At 44.7% G+C, this 26,075-nt stretch overlaps 1 protein-coding gene across 2 annotated transcripts in view; it reads right to left on the reverse strand.

The window, feature by feature from the left end:
* Positions 1-5,253: 5,253 nt before the first annotated feature.
* Positions 5,254-26,075, reverse strand: part of METTL23 (methyltransferase 23, arginine) — a 141,100-nt gene continuing 120,278 nt past the window's right edge. For both annotated transcript variants that reach the window (XR_015297496.1, XM_086930677.1), the window contains 2 exons: positions 11,204-11,288; positions 5,254-5,743 (listed from right to left, as the gene is read on the reverse strand). Coding sequence is in view for 1 of the 2 variants with exons in the window: in XM_086930677.1 (XP_086786803.1) it covers positions 5,569-5,743; positions 11,204-11,288 (260 nt within the window). In the remaining variant the exon portion in view is untranslated. The remainder of the gene's footprint in view (positions 5,744-11,203; positions 11,289-26,075) is intronic.

The raw sequence follows: 26,075 nt of genomic DNA on the forward strand, positions 1-26,075 counted from the left end.
AAGCCTGAGGCACAACAGCGAGTGGCCAACCTGCCGTTTTGCGGGGACATGCTCTTCGGTAAACACGCAGATGACGAGATGGCCCAGATGAAGGCCGAGGCAGAAACCCTGACGGCGGTGGGCTTGGAGAAGCCCAAGGACAAGAAACCCTACCGCCAGTTCCAACGGCGGTTCGGCTCGCAAGGGAAAGGAAGAGGACAGTCTTCGGGACAACAGCAGCAGCAACAACAGCAGCAGTTCCGAAGACCTTTCCAAAAGCGTCAGAGGGGTAGAGGTTGACAGCAGCCCTCTACCGCGAACAAGGGCCCGGCCGGGTCTCAACCCTGAGCGGTTACTTCCCCGTCATCCGTTACCCACTCCGGTGGGGGGAAGCGTTCAATTTTTTCTGGCAGAGTGGAGAAAAATTACTCAGGACAAATGGGTGCTGAATATTGTTTGCAATGGATACAGTCTTCGGTTCATCAGCCCTCCTCCGGCGATCCCTCCGGTCAGCTCGCAGTATCAACTGCGCGAGCTCCAGGCGGAGGCCCATATTCTGTTGAGAAAAAGGGCGATAGAAGACGTACCTCTGTCTCAAAGAGGAAAAGGTCTGTACTCCCGGTTCTTTCTGGTTCGCAAAAAGGACAAGAACGAGTTCAGGCCCATTCTGGATTTGCGGCAGGCAAACAAGTGGATTCGCAGAGAAAAGTTTTGCATGCTGTCGTTGCATCAGATTTATCCTCAGTTGCAACAGGGGGACTGGCTTTGTGCCATAGACCTACAAGATGCGTACTTCCACGTGCCCATCGCGCACAAGCACAGGAAGTTTCTGCGGTTTCAAGTCGGCACCCATCATTACCAATACACGGTGCTGCCTTTCGGACTGAAATCTGCACCCAGGACATTCTCGAAGTGCATGGCAGTGGTAGCGGCACACCTGAGGAAAGACAAGGTGTTTGTCTACCCGTACCTGGACGATTGGTTGATCAAGGCCTCCTCCTTCTCAGAAGCCCAAGCGGACTTCCGGAAGACGTGCGTTCTCTTGAACAAGTTGGGGTTGCACATCAACATGTCCAAGTCTGTCCCGATCCCGGTCCAATGTATTCAATACTTGGGGGCCACCATCGATACGCTGTCAGCAAGCGTGTCTCCTTCGGAGGAGCGACGGAGATCGATCCTTCGGAAGGCTCAGGCTCTTATGACCGCTCCATCTACAACAGTGAGGACGGTGTCTTCTCTACTGGGGTCGATGGCCTCTTGTATCTTCCTCACTCCTCACGCACGACTACACATGAGACCTCTGCAGGAGTGCTTGGAGGACCAATGGGACCAGAGGAAAGGACCTTGGGACGACAAGATACGACTGTCTCTGCATGCTCTTCAGTCTCGGAAGTGGTGGTGTTCAGCGGAGAATCTCCTCAGAGGAGTTCCCTTCCACAAGGACATCCCTACTCAGACGATCGTGACGGATGCTTCTCTCCAGGGCTGGGGAGCGCATTCGGGGGACTTACAGATCCAAGGCACGTGGTCTCAGGCGGAGTCCACGTATCACATCAATTTCCTGGAACTCGGGGCTGTTCACTTGGCGCTGAAGGCCTTTCATCCGTCCTTCCGGACCAACTCTCTGCTTGTACAGACGGACAATACGACCACGATGTATTACCTCAACAAGCAGGGGGGGTCGAGATCGCGCACCCTGTCTCGGGAGGCGCAGACGATCTGGCACTGGCTTCTGGCGAGAGGATTGACGATAACGGCTACACATCTGCCGGGTGTGCAGAATGTTCAGGCAGACGCACTGAGCAGACTGATTCTGGAAAATCACGAGTGGGTCATAAACGACGACGTACTAGGAGAAGTCTTCGCAAGGTGGGGGACTCCAGACGTAGATCTGTTTGCCACCGCCGAAAACAGCAAATGCCGAGACTTCGCCTCCAGGTACTTCCAGCAAGGGACGCTGGGGAATGCACTCTGGATCAACTGGTCGAACAGCTTTGTTTACGCTTTTCCGCCCATCCCTCTGATTCCGGCGGTGCTCATCAAGCTGTCCCGGTCCAGGGCACGAATGATCCTGATTGCCCCGGAATGGCCCAGACAGTGGTGGTTCACGGACCTTCTACACCGGTCCCTCCTTCCACACATACGGTTGCCGTGCAGGCCGGACCTTCTCACGAAGTTCGGGGGGCAGATGGTGCACCCCAACCTCTCATCCTTGAGTTTGGCGGCATGGCTCCTGAGGTAGTGCAATATGGCCATTTGAATCTACCAGAGGATTGCATGGACATACTGAAGGAGTCTAAGAGGCCCTCCACTCGGACGTCCTACGCTTACAAGTGGAAGAGGTTTTGTATCTGGTGTGTGTCCAGGAACTTTGATCCTACTACGTGTAAGGAAGATGTCATCCTTCCCTACCTTCTACATTTGGCGCGATCTGGCCTTAATGTTCACTCTATTAGGGTTCATCTCGCTGCATTGACTGCCTACAGGAAAAGCCCTTCACAGACTTCCTTCTTTCAGATCCCTGTGATCAAGGATTTTTTGGAAGGCTTGAAGAAAGTGTTCCCTCCTGTCAGGCTTCCTTCGCCTTCATGGGAATTGAATGTGGTGCTGTCCAGATTGATGAAGGAGCCTTTTGAACCTATTCATAAGGCTTCGTGGCAGCACCTGTCCTGGAAGGCGGCGTTCCTCGTGGCCATTACATCGGCCCGCAGGGTGAGTGAAATTCAGGCGTTGTGTTGTAATGAACCTTATACTGTATTTCATGCTGCTAAGGTTGTTATGCGTACTCACCCTAAATTTCTTCCCAAGGTTATTTCTGACTTTCATGTCAACCAAACTATAAAACTTTGCCTACGTTTTTTCAGAATCCTTCATCTCCGGCGGAAAGATCTTTACATTCCCTGGATGTTAGGAGGGTGTTGAAATTTTATCTGGATAAGACCAAAGATATTCGTAGGTCTGACCAATTGTTTATCAATTACGGATCAGTCAGGACGGGTCTTGCGACCTCTAAGCAGTCCATCTCTAGGTGGATTGTGTCCTGCATACAGCTTTGTTACCAGAAAGCTAATAAGACCTTAGGAGGTAAGCCTAAGGCTCATTCCACCAGGGGCAAAGCTGCCACAACAGCCTTGCTCCGTAATGTGCCGATTGCAGAAATGTGCAAGGCCGCCACTTGGAAGTCGGTTCATACCTTTGCTAAGCATTACTGTCTGGACGCTGATGCCAGGGCAGATGCTCAGGTTGGACAGGCTTCGCTGCGGAATTTGTTCGCACAATAGTGGTGTTGGTTCTCTTTTCTCCACCGCCTTTTTGGTGTGGGGATTGGCTTGCCATTCTATTCACTAGATTATGACTATACACAGAGATCCCCTACTACAGAAGGAGTAGTTTCTTTTCTGTAACTCCAGTTCTGTAGTAGGGGTATCTCTGTTATAGTCATAACCGCCCGCCCTCCTCCCCGGTGGAGACAGATATTTATGTACGGAATGCTACAGGTCTGGCGTGTTACGCCTTCAAAAAGAACTGAAAGTAAGAGAGACCTGCAGGGCATTCCGGGATACTGTGAAGTTCTGGAAAGTTCTCTTAAAGGCACAGTATCCTATTCTGAGCCACATAATGGCAGCCTATGGGGCTTGTCTGTCCATGTCTTCCTCTCTATCATTCAGAGGGGTTTTTGCTTAAGGCAAGGAAAATCTGGACAGGCTTTTGCTGTTTTGTGGATTTTTGGTGGAATTTCTAGCTGAAGTACTGGACAGTGTAGCCTTTTTTAGGCTGCATTATATGTCTTTAAATTCTCTCTTAAGTGTCTGTGCAGTTCTGCATTTTTTCGACACTTTAGAGATTATTTTTGATTGCTCCGGGGTCCACGCACATGGGCGGGACTATTCACTAGATTATGACTATAACAGAGATACCCCTACTACAGAACTGGAGTTACAGAAAAGAAACTACTCCTTATCCAGTATTGGTATCTTTCATAGATTTATATGCACCCACCCTCCTCCCCGGAGAGTCAGTTCTCTAGATTGGGATACTTATTCCCCACTTGTGCTAACGAAAATCTGAGGAGAACTGGTTCTGCAGAGAGGTTTCTAGAGGGTGCTGAGAGCTGATTGGTTGTGGCAAAGACTTGGGTCTTTTCAGCATAATGAGGTAGATAGGCTACTGCAATCTAGGCCTCAGGCCTGTATTTAGGGCCTAGTACTATAATTTACTTTTGACACTGCTTTTTTATGTACCGTGGGACTCCCGCCTCGGCGACGGGGAATGATTCAGGCATGTGAATCTATGAAAGATACCAATACTGGATAACTGAAGTTACAGGTAAGTAACTTGTTTTCTTCTTTCTCCTTCGACCACATACATTTTGTGATCAAATCGTCCACAACTTCCCTGGGGTCAAACCATAATTTCCATTACTTTCCCATTTATCTTAATCATAAAATAAATAAATTGATACCTGGTGAAATCCTAGTCTATGTATATAAAAATAACAAATATGTTCCCAAACATACTGCTTGAATAAAACAAAAAATAAAATAACTTAGGTGGCCACCATTGCCGAGATTGTGAAATCCAGGTCTCACTCTATGAAAACAACGTTGCCGTTAACCCATTCAATTAAAACAAATGAAGGGGTCACTGTTGGCTGCTGCTGAACTCCCTGAAATCATTAAACAGCACTTTTGTCGAATGGCTAAATGTTGCTACCACACAAAGAAATGCATCTAATTATTTGCTCCTTTCTCTTGGTTTACCTTAAATCCGGTGGAACACGGTCTAAAACTCACAAAATCAAACTGTGGGAAGACTATGGAGGACTAATGTTCCACTCTGCAGTTCTGAAAGCTCTGCAGCATCTGCTCAGTCCAGGTTTCCTTAACACAGGAGAGCACCCCCTGCACAGGTTCTTTGCACTCACTGTAGAACATTGACTAACATTATGGTTAAGCTAGATTTATTGAGCAATATTGTAGAACAAAATGCTGAGTAACAACTGTACTAAGGCAAGACAGTCTCAAAATACCTTAAAATTCACATACTCCTGGGTTTCACTGGTCGGCCACAGGTGACCATTGAAAAGTGAAGCACAATAGGCCCAATTTTCTTTTTCCAATTTCTGAGGTTGGCGTTTGTAACCAGCGATCCAATTACCAAACCCCTGGCTTCTGCTAGAAGTGCATCAATCACTGTTAAGACATGGATCTTCTTTTAACTAGCCTGTTAATGTTGTAAAGTTCCCCAGTTCAGTCAATAAAAATGGAGACAAAAAGAGTTTAATTGTTGTATTCATGGATGCACGTAGAAAATCAGTCCACCTGTCGGGCAAGAGGCTTCCACAAACATTTGATGCTCCCCATCTCTTCCCACCAGCATGTTTTAAACACTCCACACAGGAACAAACATTCAGAACGTAAAAATAATCACATAATATCAATGCCACAAAAACCCTTGCTTTGGTGTAGTTAGGTCTAGTGTTTCCTGTAACACATACTCATACATTTTATTTCACATTTTTTAAGTCAAGTTTGTAAAAACACTGCATCTGAATCTGAAATGTGTCCATACTTCAATCTCAAAAACAGTTTACAAAGGTGTTACTGAACTGTGGGACGCAGTTAACACGATCATCTGAACAGTGTGCCTTCCTGGAAGATCGGAGCCAGCCAAGGTAGCACTATCAGCACCAAAGGACTTCAGTGGAATGTGGACGCACTTCATATCCCATTTATGAAGCAGATCCTCAATTGACCAGTCAGCACTAAGGGTAAAGGATACAAAAGCTTTCCTTAAAAATAATTTTAAAAAACATGTATTCAGAGACGCTGTACAGCTTTTGAAATGGAAAGGTGCCTCCATATTCTATTAACTATAGAGATACTAGCTTTTGCTAAAATGATCCCAGAAAGATAAATAGTAATATTAAATGTTGCCACTTTAAGTAGCTAAACAGTTAAAATGCTTTCCCTAGAATACCTCACATCAGCAGGGGCCTTTTTGACAATGTCTCTATTACTAATTAATAGCAACACAGTTTTAAAAGTGCATTTTGTCCACAATCTGTCACGCCACACAACTCTCACGAATCACTTTATGTTCAAGAGGGTAAGGCAGTGAACTTACTTCTAATGTAATAGATGGGAATGGTGTGAATGGATGGTCACAGAAGACAATAATGGAACGAGATAGTTGGATAGGAGTGCTAGCATATGTATAGTAGAACAGATAGAGGCGCTCTTTAGTAAAAAGAACAAGCATTTACAATGCAATGGTTTTGCCTTTGTTAAAGTTAGAGCTATTGGCATTGCTCTTGACATTATTTTTATTTATGTTTTTTTTTTAACATAAATAAATGGCATTGTCATTTACAATGCCACTAGCTTTATCTCTCGCAAATGACACACACAAACACACACAGAGCCCCCCACACACACAGCCACACAAAGCCCCCCACACACACACAGCCACACAAAGCTCCCCACACACACAGCCCTCCACACACCCACACAGAGCCTTCCACACACACCCACACAGCACAAGCAGGCAACAGGGGCACACGGAGGCACAAGCAGGCAACAGGGGCACACGGAGGCACAAGCAGGCAACAGGGGCACACGGAGGCACAAGCAGGCAACAGGGGCAAACGGGCATAAAATGAACCCAGAAAGTGTCATAGCCAATTGAATACCACAGAACTGACAACATAAATATTATTTCACATGTTGACTATAAACACCTAAACTTTTCTTTAAAAAAAACACGTGAAAAGGCATGCATGATGCACAAATAAGTTAAGCCTATTGAAATAAAAATACAAATTTAAATGCACATGCTTGTTTTTATAGTTGTACTCACACACACCACACTCACTCATTTTGATATATGAAACGAATGCTACTTAAATAAGGCAGGGTTCGAATATCGTGGGAATTCCAAACTTTTATCTATTCGTTTTTTTAGCACTACGCCCAGAAATCATGTTTGAATTGCACATGCAAGGATTAGTGCAAACTCTGTCCACTAACACTGAGTTGTTGAAAACCAAGCTTAGTCTCATCACGTTAGTGGCGAGAGACAGCTGGAATACACCCTGCTCTCCAGAGAGGATAGCATTGTTGGAGTAAGAAGCATGTTTATAGAAGAATCTATCTATCTATCTATCTATCTATCTATCTATCTATCTATTTTTCGCTGTTTAGTTCGATGTCTGCCATCTGTTGGACAGTGTGTTTATTTTACTATCTGTTTCCTACAGAGTGGCAGATCTTGGCTGAGTGTCGCTTTACGCACCTTCTTTGGCCCCCTCGCAACCCTAGCAAAACAATCAAAAGAGTAAAACACCCCTCCTGAGCCCTCGGACCCCCCTGGAAAATCTATGCGCTGCCCGCCCAGAGCCAGGCCATAGACTCCGGCACTGGAAACAAGCACTGGAACACGACAAGTGTAGTATCATTATTATCATTATGATGGTGATGATGATTACTATTATTAATTATTACTATTATTAATTGTTATTATTACTATTGTTATTATTACTATTGTTATTATTACTATTGTTATTATTACTAATCTTATTATTGTTGTTATTGTTGCTGTTGAATTTTACTATTAAAAGAATAAGAACAACAACATACTTATTATTAGTACTAATAAAAACAACAACAATAATAATAATATTAATACAATACCAAAACGAACACTTTCAGTAACGGTCCCAGTAGCGACACTTATACCAACACGATGACTAATATTGAGAGTGCGTTAATAATAACAGGAACGTATTTAATAACGTTAATAGTAACATCACGTAACCTAACAAAACATCAGCAAGAATAACGATAGGAATAACATAGTCGTAATAATAATAAGAGTCACAGTTTCCGCCGATGGGGGGGGGGGGCGGAAGCTCTTTCCCCCGGCCGCCATTCCACGGCAGGCTCTCAGTGTGAGCCCTTGACGTCACACGCTGGTGGGGAGCCGCCGTCTCGCGCCTTCATCCTGGGCTGGCTCGGTGCCTCGCGGTGTTTGTGGGAGGACTCGAGCCGCCCGCGCGCTGGTGATTTGCACACGGGTTTGAATGTGGTAACGCGAGCAGTACCGCTGTTCTGCGCCTGCATTTGCTACTTGCTACACTGACTGTACATTTCCATACCACACACCAGAATATTTGCATTGAACACCGAATATGAGATGCCTCTGTCCTAGCCAGCTGTTATCAAAGGCTGATCAGTGCTCGCCAGCACCCCCACCCCACACCACACACACCCCTACCTTCAAATAACGGAGGATGCTGCCTCCCTCTCTGGAGGGGACAGACCAACACTCAGTGCCCACTGGACAGACCCGTCCTGGACCAGGGCTCAGCAGGTACCCACCCTCATCCAGGCTTTCACCGATCCAAGGATACACTCACAGGGATGCTGAATTTAAAGCCTTCTTAGCACAGATTTTCACTTTAAGTGTTTAAGCCCCGCCCTTATCCCCATTGGCCACGCCCCTTTGCGAGACTCCCCAGTTTTTTTCATCCCACTTAAAGTCCTGGCCAAAGGTTTCACTGCCATTATTATGTCATGAACTGACAACTGTGCCAGGAATAAGCCCCTTATGATATAGGGTTTTGGTGGTCCTTGGCATAGCTTCCAAGGAGCAATACTGGTTATTAGGGGGAGACACGTCACATGCAGACCGATGCACACAGATAAGTGCACGAGGCACTTAATTGCTTCAGCTCTGGATCCATACCAAGCTTTTGTTCATTTTAAACAAACGATTTGAGAGAATGTCAGATTTGTTAAGAGTGGTAATGTCACCGTAATCATAATTCCCATAAGCGATGCATTCATAACAATGTAAATACTACAACAAAACACACTCGACTTAAAGGAATTTGAGAGCTTTGCATGAGCACCAGTTACACTACAAGCAACACATTCATTGTTTGAAGGCAAGGGGAGAGTAAGTGATTTGCCTAGAAGCACAGGATGAGCGAACGACGAGACTCGAACCCCGTTCCCCAATCCCAAAGGCGGCAGCTCTGGTTGTTACGCCTTATCCTCGTTGACAGCCCTTATTACTCTTAGGAGCTATGACAAATTACCGTGCTTCCAGTGAATTTATTATCGCCCCATAGTAACGTTAGCATTTCTCCATATCAACACACATCCAATAGTCACCTCGCTCCTCCTTTGCCCTTACATTACAGACCGACCCTGCGCGTGCAGCCGAGATCTGGGGACTACTCAAGAAGTAACCCGAAAGACAGCGGCTTCCCTGGGGCCACAGATCGCAAACAACGCTGTCCGGGCGAGAAACATCTTCACTGTCTTGGTGCCGGCGGGGAAAGGAGCAGGGGGCGGGAGGAGGCGGGAAGGGGTAGAATCGGCTGCGTGGAGGAGGGGGCGGCGGCGGAATTCGTAGGAGGGGAGTGATGCTGATCGATTTGCTGTCACCCAGGGCCGCCTGATGTGACAGATTCCTCCTTAGGAGGAAACGAGAGCCAATAGCCATCTATCACAGAGGAAGGCCTGAGGGATGGATGGAGAGGCAGAGGAGAGAGGGGGGCACCGCGGGAGAGCACCGAGGGGGTGTCTGACATTCCACCCCCCTTCTCCCGCCATCACTCAGAGCTCGCGCTCGGCCCACACAGCCGCTGATTCACACTGGGTCGCTTTCCTTCTTTCCGAGCCTTTTGCTAATCGTTGCGCTATGCAGATGCGGCCTGTTCTCCAGTTCCATATACCACCCGCACACCCTTATTATATGATATCCCACTGAAAGGTGGTCTTACTTCCTTACAAGTGTGTGACGCGTCTCACTTACATCTATGTACACCTCGCCGGCGCGTCTTCCTCCTATCGTGGCTGGCACTTCGTCATTCTATACTGCTATGGCACCCAGGCCATTATACCACAGGGATATGCTGTTCTTATATCCGGAATATCCCATCCAGGTGAAAGGATCTCCTTCAGACTTGCATCTCAAATTTGAACCACGTGCACATGCCCACTTATAGCGGAGTTACGTCAAATATGCCGATGTAAACACAAAAGAGATTTCAGATTTAAGTGAGAGCACGTGTAATTGGAGATTAGTAAAAAATTCAGAGCTAAAAATACCAGATGTACCGAATCCCACCCCCTTCCTAATAGAGTTAAGTAATCTCCTAGGTTGCACGCACAGCCATCCCCCTGGCACAGTGTTGTACATGTCTGAGGGGAGTGAGTGGGTGTGAAGAGGAGGGGAGGGATAATTATTCCCGTCCGAGCCTGAGGGAAGAAACACAGAAGGTCAGGAAGGCGGTGCCGGCTCAATGCCGGAACAGATTCGGGGGCGTTCCCGGCTTTTGGCTGACGTAGCGTGACGTCGCCAAAAGCCAAAAATTCTCGGGAACGCCCCCGAATCTGGTCCGAGATTGACGGACGCCCCCTCCTCCCAATGGCTAGTCTCCATTTATGGAGCTAGCCAATGAGAGGAGAGGGCGTATTCCCGACCCCACACACACATAACAAAAGGTTTTTTGGCGCATGCGTACTGAAGTACACATCGCCAGTCAAAACCTAAAAAAAGTGTAATGCTAGATTAAAAAGATTTCTTTTTAACGTTTATTCTTTATTCAATTTTATGCTTTACAGAAGCTCCCCCTAAAATGTATTAAGAGCCAACACGTGTTTTCTGATGTGAATATTATTTCTGTTGCTTCATCAGTGCTTACAAATAGTATATGGATTCTATTTTCAACACCAGAAGCCGATCACGCAGCATCTTTTTGAATTTCTAAGTCCAATGTGTTATCCCATATGGTAACAATTATCAATACGGTATAGGCATGATAACCTCGAGCCCATTCGTTCTACAACATGGGTAATTGTTTTGCATTACTTGACAAATGCTTTGGTTGAGTTCCCATGTGCCCAAACAGTATATGCTAAGAAGAGCACCAGAAAAGTTTTCAGTGACTGAAAAGTAATGCCTTACTCCTTTTACTTTACTCTCCAATTTATTGGATGTTAGGAAGGAAAACATGGTTACAGATTTTGAATGTTTGAAAATTCACTTTTTAACTTCTGCAACCTACATCTCCAGTGTGTGAAAAGTATGTATATCATCGGCAGAGAAGAACATACATACCAGAATGGACATCTTCTGTCTGCCTTGTAATGGTTGGTGTGCATTGTGAATAAAGTTAGTGGCAACTGGGAGAGCATCTGTTAGATATATTTACCTTCTGACTTGGTAAGACGTCCAGAACTGTGCACAGGGATTCTTTTCCAACAGGAAGCTCACAGTTGTCAGAATATCTTCAAAGTCTGAGAAGAAGAATAACATTTTCTTAATTTCACAAGCAACTACCCCTAACCTTCAAATTAAAAATATGACACTTGCAAAAAATGTTAAATACAAATAAAAAAAGAATTAAATACATTATGTGAAACTGAATGAAGTTAAACAAGGTTACGTACATAAGGATACGTTCGAGCCAGCGTTGTAGAAAGGGGGGTGCAGTGGGTGCCGACCGCCCCGGGTGTCATCACTGAGGGGGGTGACAAAATGGCAAAAATGTGTTTTAAACATATATTTTTGCCATTTTGTCAAGCTGGGCGTGACCAGCAATATTCTGCACCATGTACGACCAGACCTTGCTAAGCCACTGGTTTGAGCAAATGGCATAAAAGTTGCTTTCCATATGCTATCTAACTACATGTCTGTGATAACAGAGAAAGTCAAAATGCAATTGCCTGAAATTGGTGGTACTCGATTTGTTCCATCAATAATTCGTTTCAGTCCAATCTGCGGGACGTTCAGCGATCTACTCTGCACTGGGCTAGTAGGGGAAGGATCCTGATAAGACTCATGAGAGAGGGACCCTTTTTAAATCTACAAAATAAACACCCTTACTGGCCATTAATTAACCATGATTATTGAGTTTAATCACACCCAGACCTATTTCAACGCTTTGTACAATTTTTTCTCTTTTAATGATTTGTCAGTATTCAATATAGGCGCATCTACAAACTGGTAGGAACTAATTAATAAAAGTATTACAAGTACACAATTGACTTTCAGACAATGAGTTTTGTGAGTGGCTCGTAAACAAATCTTGCAATGTCCGCATATAGAAAAATTTAGTTTGAAAAAGCAACGACAAAAAGTCCCATATAAGAGCAAGTTAATGATGCCTGAAATTGGGATAACCATCAAAATTGTTCCTTGTGAGAGGATTCTCTGTCCCAGATACTTAAAATGCTCCTCATGTGCCTTGCTGATGTGTTTCAACCGCTATACTTAGGGGGTAAACTTCATGGAGGCTTTCAGGGTCTGTACTGGATTGTATAGCTAGTGCTGTTAGTACCTATGATATTAGAAGTTACTATAAAAGTTATAATTTTAAGCAAAGGTGCATCACAATGAAGAAATGTGCAAACTAAGGTCTCTAGTTTGTACACAAGAAATATCAAAAATCACATGTAAAATTTTTTTTTCCAAAAAAGACTTTTCTTTATTCACTCCAAATGTCAAAGGTCACAGCCGACGCGTTTCGTCCCTAAGGGGACTTCTTCAGGGCTGTATTACAACAAAACAAAAAACATATAAACACACCATTAATATTGTAAAGTATTTGTAAACTCAGCCGAGCTACAAATTATTACATAATTAAAAACAAGAGAATGTCAGTGTAACTATGTCTTGGACATATCTTCTGCAAGGTACTATAACCATATAAGACATCAGGCCAAGGTCATTAACAAAAAATCACAAAAAACCCTAATGACCATATGTACATTAAGCATATCCTTATTGTTACCATCATGCATTTCGTCGTGTGAAAATTTGAGGAATTAGACAAGTTGATATTTTCCATATGTATGTGGATTTGGAGAGATAATCATAACATTGCAAAAATGAAAACAGATCCTATTTCTAAATTTCTATCTTGGTAATTAGGTTTGAACAACAATTAAATACAGGCAACATGCATATTCGGGTTCTGAAACATCCCCTAAGGAAAGCAAGAATTATAACAAAATTGTCACAAGACAAGTGTGATAGCCATAATAGTTAGTGGGGCCTAGCTAAAAGAACTTAAGAGGATTAGAAAAAGTAGGATATTGTGCCCCAAAAGGCATTGCTACTGCTGAGTGGGGACCTACAAAAGTTAGTCGTTGAGGCTCCTTGGACGAGATGGTATGTTCCTCAAAGATGAAAAGTTGCAAGGACGATGACTGGTTTATATTCAGTCTCAGGATCTCTAGCTCGAATCCATAGGGTATACAGATCAACTAATTATATCTAATGAAAGTAAATAGAACAGAAATAGTAAAAAAGTGGGCTATTTATACCTAAGAAGGTGCATCTAATGGATATGGTAAAGGATACTTACGGGTGGTTGTTCTGTTATAAAAAGTAAGGGGACCCAAATTCTGTGGGAATAACATCCATAAGTTGAAAAACTGTTGAGAAATAAGGAAGCATGATAAACACCATGTTTAAACTAAGAGTTTTACATAGCATCTAAATGGAAGGGGAGCTAGTTAGTGTTTGCTGTCCAACATTTTAATCGACAACAATTTGTGGGGTTAGCTCTGAAAACAGAAATTTTCTTAAGGCAAAGCCTATGTTCCAAAATCGGATGTGATACACAATGTATTGATTAGTAAGAGAAAACTATATTAAGGTGTGATGTGTTATTGAGTGGTTATAATGAATACATATGAGGAAAGATGTGTCCCCACATGTGAACCGATATTGAATCACCACGTACTGTTTTATAAATTAAAAAAAAGAACTGCCGATTGGAGCCACTTAATAAAGGGCTCAGGTAATATTCCTTTATAAACTGCTCTTCCGTGCCTTTTGGATACTTGACGTAACCAGCAACACACAGGGGCAACGTTACTCTAAATGGTCTATTTTTCTTTGTCTTTATATTCTAGCACGATTTTCGACTCGCCTCAATCCTTGCACGAATTGGCTCCTTTGGATGCTATAAACGCGCATCCAAATGTAAGTGCATCTTTCCTATACATGTTTTCATATGGACGTGGATCGTGGATTACACTGGGGCTCCCTCTAGTGGTGTATCACATCCGATTTTGGAACATAGGCTTTGCCTTAAGAAAATTTCTGTTTCCAGAGCTAACCCAACAAATTGTTGTCGATTAAAATGTTGGACAGCAAACACTAACTAGCTCCCCTTCCATTTAGATGCTATGTAAAACTCTTAGTTTAAACATGGTGTTTTTCATGCTTCCTTATTTCTCAACAGTTTTTCAACTTATGGATGTTATTCCCACAGAATTTGGGTCCCCTTACTTTTTATAACAGAACAACCACCCATAAGTATCCTTTACCATATCCATTAGATCATGGGTACTCACAAACTTTCTCTCGGGGGCCAAATTTACAGTGTGGTTTGCGTCCGAGGGCCGCACCGGTGGGGGCGGGGTCAGTGGGGGTGGGGCGGGGCTAGAGCAACAAAAAAAACTGTGACCATGAGGTTGAACACAGGTCCCTGCAGCAGACGCCTTCCTCCACTGAGCTACAAGACCATGCATGCACACCTCTCTCTCTCCCTCTCCATCCCTCTATCTCTCTCTCTCTCTGCCTCCCTCCCTCCATCCCTCTATTTCCCTCTCTCCCTCCCCGGTCTCCCTCTGTCTCACTCACTCTGACTGTATCACTCCCTCTCCCTATCTCCTTCCCTCTCCCTCCCTCCCTCTCCCACCCTCTCCCTTCCTCACTCCCCTTCCCCCTATTCCCTCTCCCTCCCTCACTCCCCTTTCCTCACCCTCACTTCCTCTCCTCACTCCCCTTCCCTCCCTCACTCCCCTTCCCTCCCTCACTCCTCTTCCCTCCCTCACTCCCCCTTCCCTCCCTCCCTTCTTCCCCTTCCCTTCCTCCCCTTCCTCCCCTTTCCTCCCTCACTACCCTTCCCTCACTCACTCCCTTCCCTTCCCTCACTCCCCTTCCCTCATTACCTCCCCTCACTCCCTTCCCTCACTCCCTTCCCTCCCTTCCCTCCCTCCTCTTCCCTGCCTCCCCTTCCCTTCCTCACCCCCTCGCCTCACTTCCCTTCCCTCACTCCCCTTCCCTCCCTTCTCTCCCCTTCCCTAACTCCCCTCCCCTCACTCCCTCCCTCCCCTTCCCTCACCCATTTCCCTCCTTTGCCTCCCCTTCCCTCACTCCCCTTCCCTCACCCCCTTCCCTAACTCCCCTTCCTCACCCCCTCGCCTCACTCCCCTTCCCTCACCCCCTTCCCTCCCTTCTCTCCCCTTCCCTAACTCCCCTCCCCTCACTCCCTCCCCTCACTCCCCTTCCCTCACCCATTTCCCTCCTTTGCCTCCCCTTCCCTCCCTCACTCCCCCTTCCCTCCCTCCCTTCTTCCCCTTCCCTTCCTCCCCTTTCCTCCCTCACTACCCTTCCCTCACTCCCTTCCCTTCTCTCACTCCCCTTCCCTCATTACCTCCCCTCACTCCCTTCCCTCCCTCCCTTCCCTCCCTCCTCTTCCCTGCCTCCCCTTCCCTCCCTTCCCTTCCTCACCCCCTCGCCTCACTCCCCTCGCCTCACTCCCCTTCCCTCACCCCTTCCCTCCCTTCTCTCTCCTTCCCTAACTCCCCTCCCCTCACTCCCTCCCCTCACTCCCCTTCCCTCACCCATTTCCCTCCTTTGCCCCCCCTTCCCTCACTCCCCTTCCCTCCCTCACTCCCCTTCCCCCCTCACTCCCCCTTCCCTCCCTCCCTTCTTCCCCTTCCCTTCCTCCCCTCACTACCCTTCCCTCACTCCCTTCCCTTCCCTCACTCCCCTTCCCTCATTACCTCCCCTCACTCCCTTCCCTCACTCCCTTCCCTCCCTTCCCTCCCTACTCTTCCCTGCCTCCCCTTCCCTCCCTTCGCTTCCTCACTCCCCTTCCTCACCCCCTCGCCTCACTCCCCTTCTCTCACCCCCTTCCCTCCCTTCTCTCCCCTTCCCTAACTCCCCTCCCCTCACTCCCTCCCCTCACTCCCCTTCCCTCACCCATTTCCCTCCTTTGCCTCCCCTTCCCTCACTCCCCTTCCCTCACTCCCCTTCCCTCACTCCCTTCCCTCACTCCCTTCCCTCCCTCACTTCCCTCCCCCACTTCCCACCCCCACTTCCCTCCCTCCCTCCCCTTCCCTCACTCCTTCCCTCACTCCTTCCCTCATTCCCTCCCCTTCCCTCACTCCTTCCCTCACTCCCCCCCTTCCCTCACTCCTTCCCTCACTCCCTTCCCTCACTCTCTCCCCTCCCTCACTTCCCTCCCTCCCTCCCCTTCCGTCACTCCTTCCCTCACTCCCTCCCCTTCCCTCACTCCCTTCCCTCATTCCCTTCCCTCCCTCCCCTTCCCTCACTCCTTCCCTCACTCCCTCCCCTTCCCTCACACCCTCACCTTCCCTCACTCCCTTCCCTCACTCCCTTCCCTCACTCCCTTCCCTCACTCCCTTCCCTCACTCCCTTCCCTCACTCCCCTCCCTCACTCCCCTCCCTCACTCCCCTCACTCCCTTCCCTCACTCCCTTCCCTCACTCCCTTCCCTCACTCCCTTCCCTCACTCCCTTCCCTCACTCCCTTTGCTCACTTCCTCCCCTTCCCTCACTCCCTTCCCTCACTCCCTTCCCTCACTCCCTTTGCTCACTTCCTCCCCTTCCCTCACTCCCTTCCCTCACTCCCTTCCCTCCCTCCCTTTGCTCACTTCCTCCCCTTCCCTCACTCCCTTCCCTCCCTCACTCCCTTCCCTCCCTCACTTCCCTCACTCCCTCCCTCCCCTCCCCTCCCCTCCCTCCCTCCCCTTCCTCACATGTTTTGAGATCTACTACTTATATGTAATCGGAAGCGGGTACAAAATCGCCTCTGTACATTTGAGCTATAGTTCCCAGTGGCTGCTGGCATCTACCGGGCAGGGGAGGTGGGCAAATAAAATAATTTATGCATGCAGCATGTTAGCAGCGCCCTGATTGGAGGGAGTGACTCACTCGGCGCTCCACAGCTGCCTAGAGGCGTGTACTTACTCTCAGCCCAGCTACCTTAATGCAGCTGGGTTGAGAGGTTTAAAGTGCGCATGTCTGGCTGGCTGTAGCATGATGGCCTGTCTTAAAGACATGTGCACTTTGAACAGTGCATAGGCAGCTTTCTGCCCACCACTCCTCCCTGCTGTCACTCAGCAGGTCCTGTGCTGTCCTAACGCTTTGTTCAGCACGGGACAATGAAAAATAAAATGGTAATGAATTTCCATTTTATTTTTTATCAGGGGGATCTTGGCGGGCATTTAAGAGGGGTGACGCTCCTACACTCCAATGGAGGAGCACCCCCTGAAAGTTCCCCGTTCTGAAAATCCAATACTATACCATCAGCTACTCACCGGTCATAAATGATGTCTTTAGTGGTTCAGAGCTAGAGCAGAATGAAGAACCAGCAATCAGGGACATATTTTCTAATCTTTATGAACCTCTCTCTGGTGTTACCAGGAGATGTGGTGGGAACACCTGAAGCCATCGTGGTATCATGGCACGCTGCACAGTACTTTTGGGAGATATCGTGCAGCATTTTGCGGTCAGGATGCGCCTCTCGAGGAGAGTGCCCTGATTGTTTTTCTCGGCTCCAAAACTCATCTGCCGAGTGGACAAGATTACCTGTGAAATCATGCCTCAAACATTTGTATTTTCTCATATTCAGCAAGAAATCTGTGTGCTTGGACTCTTAATGATCAAGAGAATAGATTGGCTCTTTAAATCCCCTTCCAGGCCTGGAGCCGGTGGCCGGCAGCGCCGCAGCTATTCACTGAAAGCGCTATTCTGAACTGAGCTCTGCGATAAATATTTGGAATTGGGTTGGAATGTAATGGGCTGCCACTCCTGCGCCACTCACCCTGCCTGTGTGCCCTCCTCCCCCCTTCCCCTCCCAGGCTGTGACAGCTTCCAGGCGCGCGCAAACAGCCGCACACAAGCATTTCACAGGTCTTTAAAAGACCATTAGCATGTTAATGAGGCTATTTTCACCTCTCAGCGCCCCTGCAGCCCCACTCTGACTACGGCGGAAATCGCCCGGCCCCCACAGGCAGCAGAGTCTCGGAGTCGAGCTCTGGTTGCAGGCAGCCTTTGAAAAAAAAAATAAATAAACGGGTACAATGTCTGAAAGGTCCGCGGGCCGCCAGGGAAGGCTTGCCGGGCCGCCACTGGCCCGCGGGCCGTACTATGAGTACCCCTGCATTAGATGCACCTTCTTAGGTATAAATAGCCCAATTTTTTACTATTTCTGTTCTATTTACTTTCATTAGATATAATTAGTTGATCTGTATACCCTATGGATTCGAGCTAGAGATCCTGAGACACTATATATAAACCAGTCATCGTCCTTGCAACTTTTCATCTTTGAGGAACATACCATTTCGTCCAAGGAGCCTCAACGACTAACTTTGGTAGGTCCCCACTCAGCAGTAGCAATGCCTTTTGGGGCACAATATCCTACTTTTTCTAATCCTCTTAAGTTCTTTTAGCTAGGCCCCACTAACTATTATGGCTATCACACTTGTCTTGTGACAATTTTGTTATAATTCTTGCTTTCCTTAGGGGATGTTTCAGAACCCGAATATGCATGTTGCCTGTATTTAATTGTTGTTCAAACCTAATTACCAAGATAGAAATTAAGAAATAGGATCTGTTTTCATTTTTGCAATGTTATGATTATCTCTCCAAATCCACATACATATGGAAAATATCAACTTGTCTAATTCCTCAAATTTTCACACGACGAAATGCATGATGGTAACAATAAGGATATGCTTAATGTACATATGGTCATTAGGGTTTTTTTTTGTGATTTTTTGTTAATGACCTTGGCCTGATGTCTTATATGGTTATAGTACCTTGCAGAAGATATGTCCAAGACATAGTTACACTGACATTCTCTTGTTTTTAATTATGTAATAATTTGTAGCTCGGCTGAGTTTACAAATACTTTACAATTTTAATGGTGTATTTATATGTTTTTTGTTTTGTTGTAATACAGCCCTGAAGAAGTCCCCTTAGGGACGAAACGCGTCGGCTGTGACCTTTGACATTTGGAGTGAATAAAGAAAAGTCTTTTTTGGAAAAAAATTGTTTTACATGTGATTTTTGATATTTCTTGTGTACAAACTAGAGACCTTAGTTTGCACATTTCTTCATTGTGGTGCACCTTTGCTTAAAATTACAATTTGTATTCCTAGTTCTGTACAGAACTGCCATTGTGATGGTGGGTGGTTTCCAGTGTGCACACTGCTCCCTTCTTCGTACTTAAAGGGAAAATACTAATTTGGCTATTGTGGTCAGGTGCTCCGGTAAAGAAGGTTCCACCATCCGACTTGCTTCTTTGTTCTTGGTCCCTTCGTTTACACTGACCGGCCCTATATCTTGACCTGCAACCTATAGAATACTTATAAAAATCCTGTGGAGCACTTAGAATTTTAAAAAAATGTCAGTGTTGAAAGATAGACGTCAGGAATTGGCGCAAGAACTGTTCGCCACAAACCCCAAACCAGGCACCAATACAACTTCTAACACAGAAGCCTTGAATCTAAATTTCAGAAATTGGAGAGACTCAAAAAAAGTGAAATGTCTAGATGGTGGGACGGGACCACTTTAAAAAAGTATATTGAAAATGAGAAGATCCCGAGAGGTTTGAGAATATTGATATTTCCAACCTTTGAAGACTTAGACCCGGAACAACTGGGGGATTGGGAAGGTAATTTAAAACATGCCTCTTAAAACATGATGAAGATCCTTATACTTAATGCTGAGAAAAAGGGGGATACGTTAAGAAAAGAAATTGAAGAACTGGAAAAGGAGATAGAAAACTCACCCCTTAAGGAGGTAATAAAGAAAAACTATGCCATCTTAGAAGGAATCTTAGAGAGCCACCAGCTACACCTTAGAGACAAAAAGCTCAAAAAGATCAAGCGAGATGATAAAGATTATAGGGATGGTAGAATTTATACCTTCTCACATAAGTATGATAATGTAAAACCAGCAGGAGAGGGTAAAAGACGTAGAGAGGAGACCGTAGAATTGACATCTTCAAGTAGCATTACATCTTTATCCTCAGTAGCCAGTTCCATCTCCAGTGAGATCACGACCGAACCTATAGAAAATGAAGGAAGACCTAATACCAATTCCAGCAATAATTTTTTATTGGAAATGGAAAGGCTGAGATTGGGAGCAAGACCAAAAGACCCAAAACCAGAAGGGGGGGCAGGAGGTGGCAGGAACGACAACAAGGGAAAAGGTCAAGGTGCGGAGACGGTTGCAAAAAGAACGAGGTCAAACAGAACAAAGAACCAATAGATGTAGCCACGAATGCCAGCCCTGAATGTGAAAAATCTATTATTGTAAACCTGTCTGACAGAGTCTTATCGATTGATGAGACTAATGTGTTAAACAAGGGCTTGGGCTTTTGTCCTAACCAAGCGGGAGGGGACACTGAAATTTTTGTGGATCTGTTCAAATTTATTCGGACACTTAAATTGAAAGATCATTTTGTTAGAAATCCTCCAACTGTATTGCCTCCATGTAATGTTGAATCTGTTTCTGGACACACAGCGACTGAAATAAATGTGATTCAATCAATGATGGCAGTGGAACTTGATACTTCTGTGGACAGGGATCTGATATGTGAAGAAATGGGGATTGTTGAAGATGTGACAGTTGAAAGTGGTTTAAAGCCCAAGTCTAAGTTTATACCTGTAGGAACCCATCCCAACATTGATATTTTCAGAGAAAAGGTAAGCCAGGGTCTATACCAACTAATTGACCATCCCATCCGCCCTAATGCACGACAACATAATCTGACTAGTGGGGAAAGAGGAGCCCTAGAAAACTTAAAAACAGACAACACATTAGTCATACGAGAGACAGATAAGGGGGGAAATGTTGTTCTGATGAGGAAAGCAGAGTACTTTAAAGAAATTGACCGACAACTGTCTGACACCTCTTGTTATACTAAGTTAACATACAACCCGATAGCCCCACTTGGAGCCCATATTAATATGAGGCTGACCGATTGGCGTGAAATAGGCTTGATCAGCGAGGAGGAATTTAGATACCTAAGGGTGACAGATCCGACTTTCCCCTGTATATACATTTTACCCAAAATCCACAAGGGGGGCCCCTTTCCTCCGGGCCGACCCATCATTTCGGGTGTAAACTCCCCGACTGAAAGACTATCGGAGTATGTGGATGTGTATATACAGCCCTTTGTCCAAAACCTACCTTCATATATCAAGGACACCAAAGACATACTAGCCAAATTTGAAGAATTTACATGGACTGACAATTTAATCTTTGTCACACTGGATGTCACCAGTCTCTATACATCCATCAAAAAGGAATTTGGTATGAATGCCCTTGAATTCTATCTGGGACAGAGAGCAGCAGAACACTTGGGCCACAATGAGATGTTGATGGAAATGACCAACATCATTCTATCAAAAAACTTTTTTCTCCACGACACCATATGGTACCAACAGACGCAGGAAACTGCGATGGGTTCTAGGTTTGCTCCTGCTTATGCTGGGCTCTTTATGGGCTGGTTTGAGCGGGAGCATGCCTGGAGCCGTCGGGCAGCACTATGGTCGGACTATGTGATATATTGGGGCAGGTACATTGATGACGTTATAATGTTATAGAATGGACCTGTCCCGGACCTGCTAGCCTACTATGAATATCTGAATGACAATCCCTACAATATACGTTTCACTATAGAACATAATAACAAGGAGATTAACTTCCTAGATGTAACATTCTTTGTGAAAGACAATAAGATCAATAGAACCCACAGAAAGGCAACCAGTTGCAATAGTACCTTACACTTTGCAAGTGCACACCCCCCACATGTCATCAACAACATCCCCTATGGGGAGATGATTAGGATGCGACGCAACTGTAGTACACCAGAGACTTTCCAGAACAGCATAAATGAAACCACGGAACGCTTTAAACAAAGGGGTTACCCTCCCAAAATCTTGAATCGAGCTTACAATAAAGTCACCAAAGTATCAAGAGAAGCGACATTGGCTTCATCAGAAAAACAACAGTCTAAACAGTCATTCATTGCATTCACGACTGTCTATACGGAAGAAAGTGGCAGAATCTATAACACCTTGCGTAAACATTGGCATCTCCTGACGGCTATTCCTAGCCTTAAAGGACTTCTGCCGGCCAAACCTAGAGTGACATATAAACGAGGTAACAACCTGAGAAATACTCTTTGTCCTAGTTACATAACGAGAGAGAAAAAAACGGTCTGGTTACATAACAAGTTGCAAAGATTCTACACCTGTAGAGGTTGCAACATGTGTGACTTGGGCAGGGACAAAACCAAAGAGTTCTGCTTCAACACCACACGAGTACATCGGATTAATCAATTCATAAACTGCAATACAGAATATGTAGTTTACATTCTAGGATGCCCATGCGGTAAAATATACGTGGGCAGTACCAAACGGGCATTGAAGGTCAGAATACAGGAACATGTCAGAGCCCATAAAAATAGGGATTTAAAGTACCCTTTGACTCATCACATGCTGGACAAACATACCCCACAAGAGACCATCTGGTTTATGGGGATAGACCATGTCCCTGTTCATCCGAGGGGTGGAGACAGACTCCTAGCTTTGAGGAAAAGGGAAGCAACCTAGATTTGTAGATTAAGAGCAGTAGAACTTGGTCACAATGTTGATGATGAGATGCACTATTTTCTGACATAAGGCCTTTAAAAATTGTTAAGTACCTTCTTATAAATGTACTACTTATAATTTGACCCAGTAGGCTGCAGTTAGAAGACTCAATTTGGGAAACAGGTCAAATTTGGTGTTTTTGATGAAAATGTCATAAATACAGGAAATGAAAAAGATATGTGATACACATGTACATGCCAAATCGTAAAAGGAAAGCAAGACTTTTTTTCTCTCTATTTTTTGTAATTATATATGCCCTCTCTACTCTCTGCTTTTCACTCCTTTCCTTTCTTTTTAGACTTTTTCCCATCACACATGCCTTCCCCAATTTTTATTCTAACATTTTAATTGTAATTATAGATCTGCAGAATTGTGGAGCTATATTATCGGTTCACATGTGGGGACATATCTTTCCTCATATGTATTCATTATAACCACTCAATAACACATCACACCTTAATATAGTTTTCTCTTACTATTCAATACATTGAAGGTCGTATTAAGTATCTTATTTTTTGTATTGTGGATAAACTTGAATTCACCACTATAAGATGGCCATTGCCGCGTTTTGGATGACATAGTGCTCAGATCGGGAGTATAGAGTTTTTTTAAAACACTTGAAATTTACCATAAAAGCCCTGAGGGGCGACTCCACGCAGGAATTTATTCCATTATTATTATGGAAACCATCAATTTAAAGATTTGTCCCCCGCGTCTTTGCGCAATAAAAACGCTCAGTTTGGATCCTATTGGAGTTAATGTGCTCCGACACCATTCCAATATGGCGGCCGTCCAACTTCCCTATAGGACGGTGTGAGGGTTTCATTAGGTCCTTTACTTATTTTCTACACAAATCAGTTATATTATTCTGGTTTCACGTTCCCTTGTTGTATTCTGCCAGGGGCCCGTTCTCCCTTTGATTCAAAATTAGATATTTCCTTATTTAAAACTAGGAAGGTACATTATTTCGGATGGCAGCGGTATATGTTACAAGATGGCGACCGGCTTACATATTGAACTGGCTCGTTACAACCTCTTAGCCACCTAGCACTTCCACACGTGTTTTCACTTTATCACTCAAATAGGGTATAAAAACCACCACCACTTTCATTCGGTTCCCACCAGGTTCTATACGAACTGGTCCAGACGAGAAGGGGATCGCGCTCGTATTGGGATTATCCTGTTGTTTGCGGTAAGTGATTATGCAAATAAAGCCGGTATAGTTGGGAGTGTACGGATCTCTAGTCTGGGCGTGTAGCGCACACAAATAATTCTCTCACTCCGCCTCACTACCCCTCACTAACGAAGGGTGTACATCGGGTAATTAAGCCTAACTTTTGAAACTATGATCGAGCGAGGAGATCCTTTTAGAGTCCTCAGTAAAGCAAAATGTTGGGACAGGTGAGGTTGTGAAGTCGGAAGTATCATCACAGCACGTCCGTAATTGAAACGCGCGTTCTGTCTAGATGCATGATATATCAGAGCTTGATGTTTTAACCTCTTGGTTGGACGAAATTTTACTCTTGTCTGCCCTTCAACTTGCTTATTAATAATAAAAATGTCTCTTGTCACTTAGAGTCGGCCGCTGATATTGAATCACCACGTACTGTTTTATAAACTGAAAAAAAGAACTGCCGATTGGAGCCACTTAATAAAGGGCTCAGGTAATATTCCTTTATAAACTGTTCTTCTGTGCCTTTTGGATACTTGACGTAACCAGCAACACACAGGGGCAACGTTACTCTAAATGGTCTATTTTTCTTCGTCTTTATATTCTAGCACGATTTTCGACTCGCCGCAATCCTTGCACGAATTGGCTCCTTTGGATGCTATAAACGCGCATCCAAATGTAAGTGCATCTTTCCTATACATGTTTTCATATGGACGTGGATCGTGGATTACACTGGGGCTCCCTCTAGTGGTGTATCACATCCGATTTTGGAACATAGGCTTTGCCTTAAGAAAATTTCTGTTTTCAGAGCTAACCCAACAAATTGTTGTCGATTAAAATGTTGGACAGCAAACACTAACTAGCTCCCCTTCCATTTAGATGCTATGTAAAACTCTTAGTTTAAACATGGTGTTTATCATGCTTCCTTATTTCTCAACAGTTTTTCAACTTATGGATGTTATTCCCACAGAATTTGGGTCCCCTTACTTTTTATAACAGAACAACCACCCGTAAGTATCCTTTACCATATCCATTAGATGCACCTTCTTAGGTATAAATAGCCCACTTTTTTACTATTTCTGTTCTATTTACTTTCATTAGATATAATTAGTTGATCTGTATACCCTATGGATTCGAGCTAGAGATCCTGAGACTGAATATAAACCAGTCATCGTCCTTGCAACTTTTCATCTTTGAGGAACATATCATCTCGTCCAAGGAGCCTCAACGACTAACTTTGGTAGGTCCCCACTCAGCAGTAGCAATGCCTTTTGGGGCACTATATCCTACTTTTTCTAATCCTCTTAAGTTCTTTTAGCTAGGCCCCACTAACTATTATGGCTATCACACTTGTCTTGTGACAATTTTGTTATAATTCTTGCTTTCCTTAGGGGATGTTTCAGAACCCGAATATGCATGTTGCCTGTATTTAATTGTTGTTCAAACCTAATTACCAAGATAGATATTTAGAAATAGGATCTGTTTTCATTTTTGCAATGTTATGATTATCTCTCCAAATCCACATACATATGGAAAATATTAACTTGTCTAATTCCTCAAATTTTCACACGACGAAATGCATGATGGTAACAATAAGGATATGCTTAATGTACATATGGTCATTAGGGGTTTTTTGTGATTTTTTGTTAATGACCTTGGCCTGGTGTCTTATATGGTTATAGTACCTTGCAGAAGATATGTCCAAGACATAGTTACACTGACATTCTCTTGTTTTTAATTATGTAATAATTTGTAGCTTGGTTGAGTTTACAAATACTTTACAATTTTAATGGTGTGTTTATATGTTTTTTGTTTTGTTGTAATACAGCCCTGAAGAAGTCCCCTTAGGGACGAAATGCGTCGGCTGTGACCTTTGACATTTGGAGTGAATAAAGAAAAGTCTTTTTTGGAAAAAAATTGTTTTACATGTGATTTTTGATATTTCTTGTGTACAAACTAGAGACCTTAGTTAGCACATTTCTTCATTGTGGTGCACCTTTGCTTAAAATTACAATTTGTATTCCTAGTTCTGTACAGAACTGCCATTGTGATGGTGGGTGGTTTCCAGTGTGCACACTGCTCCCTTCTTCGTACTTAAAGGGAAAATACTAATTTGGCTATTGTGGTCAGGTGCTCCGGTAAAGAAGGTTCCACCATCCGACTTGCTTCTTTACTATAAAAGTTACTATAACATGGTGAGTAA

This window comes from Lissotriton vulgaris, chromosome 7, assembly GCF_964263255.1.
Source record: "Lissotriton vulgaris chromosome 7, aLisVul1.2, whole genome shotgun sequence".
In the NCBI taxonomy this organism is placed as follows: Eukaryota; Metazoa; Chordata; class Amphibia; order Caudata; family Salamandridae; genus Lissotriton; species Lissotriton vulgaris.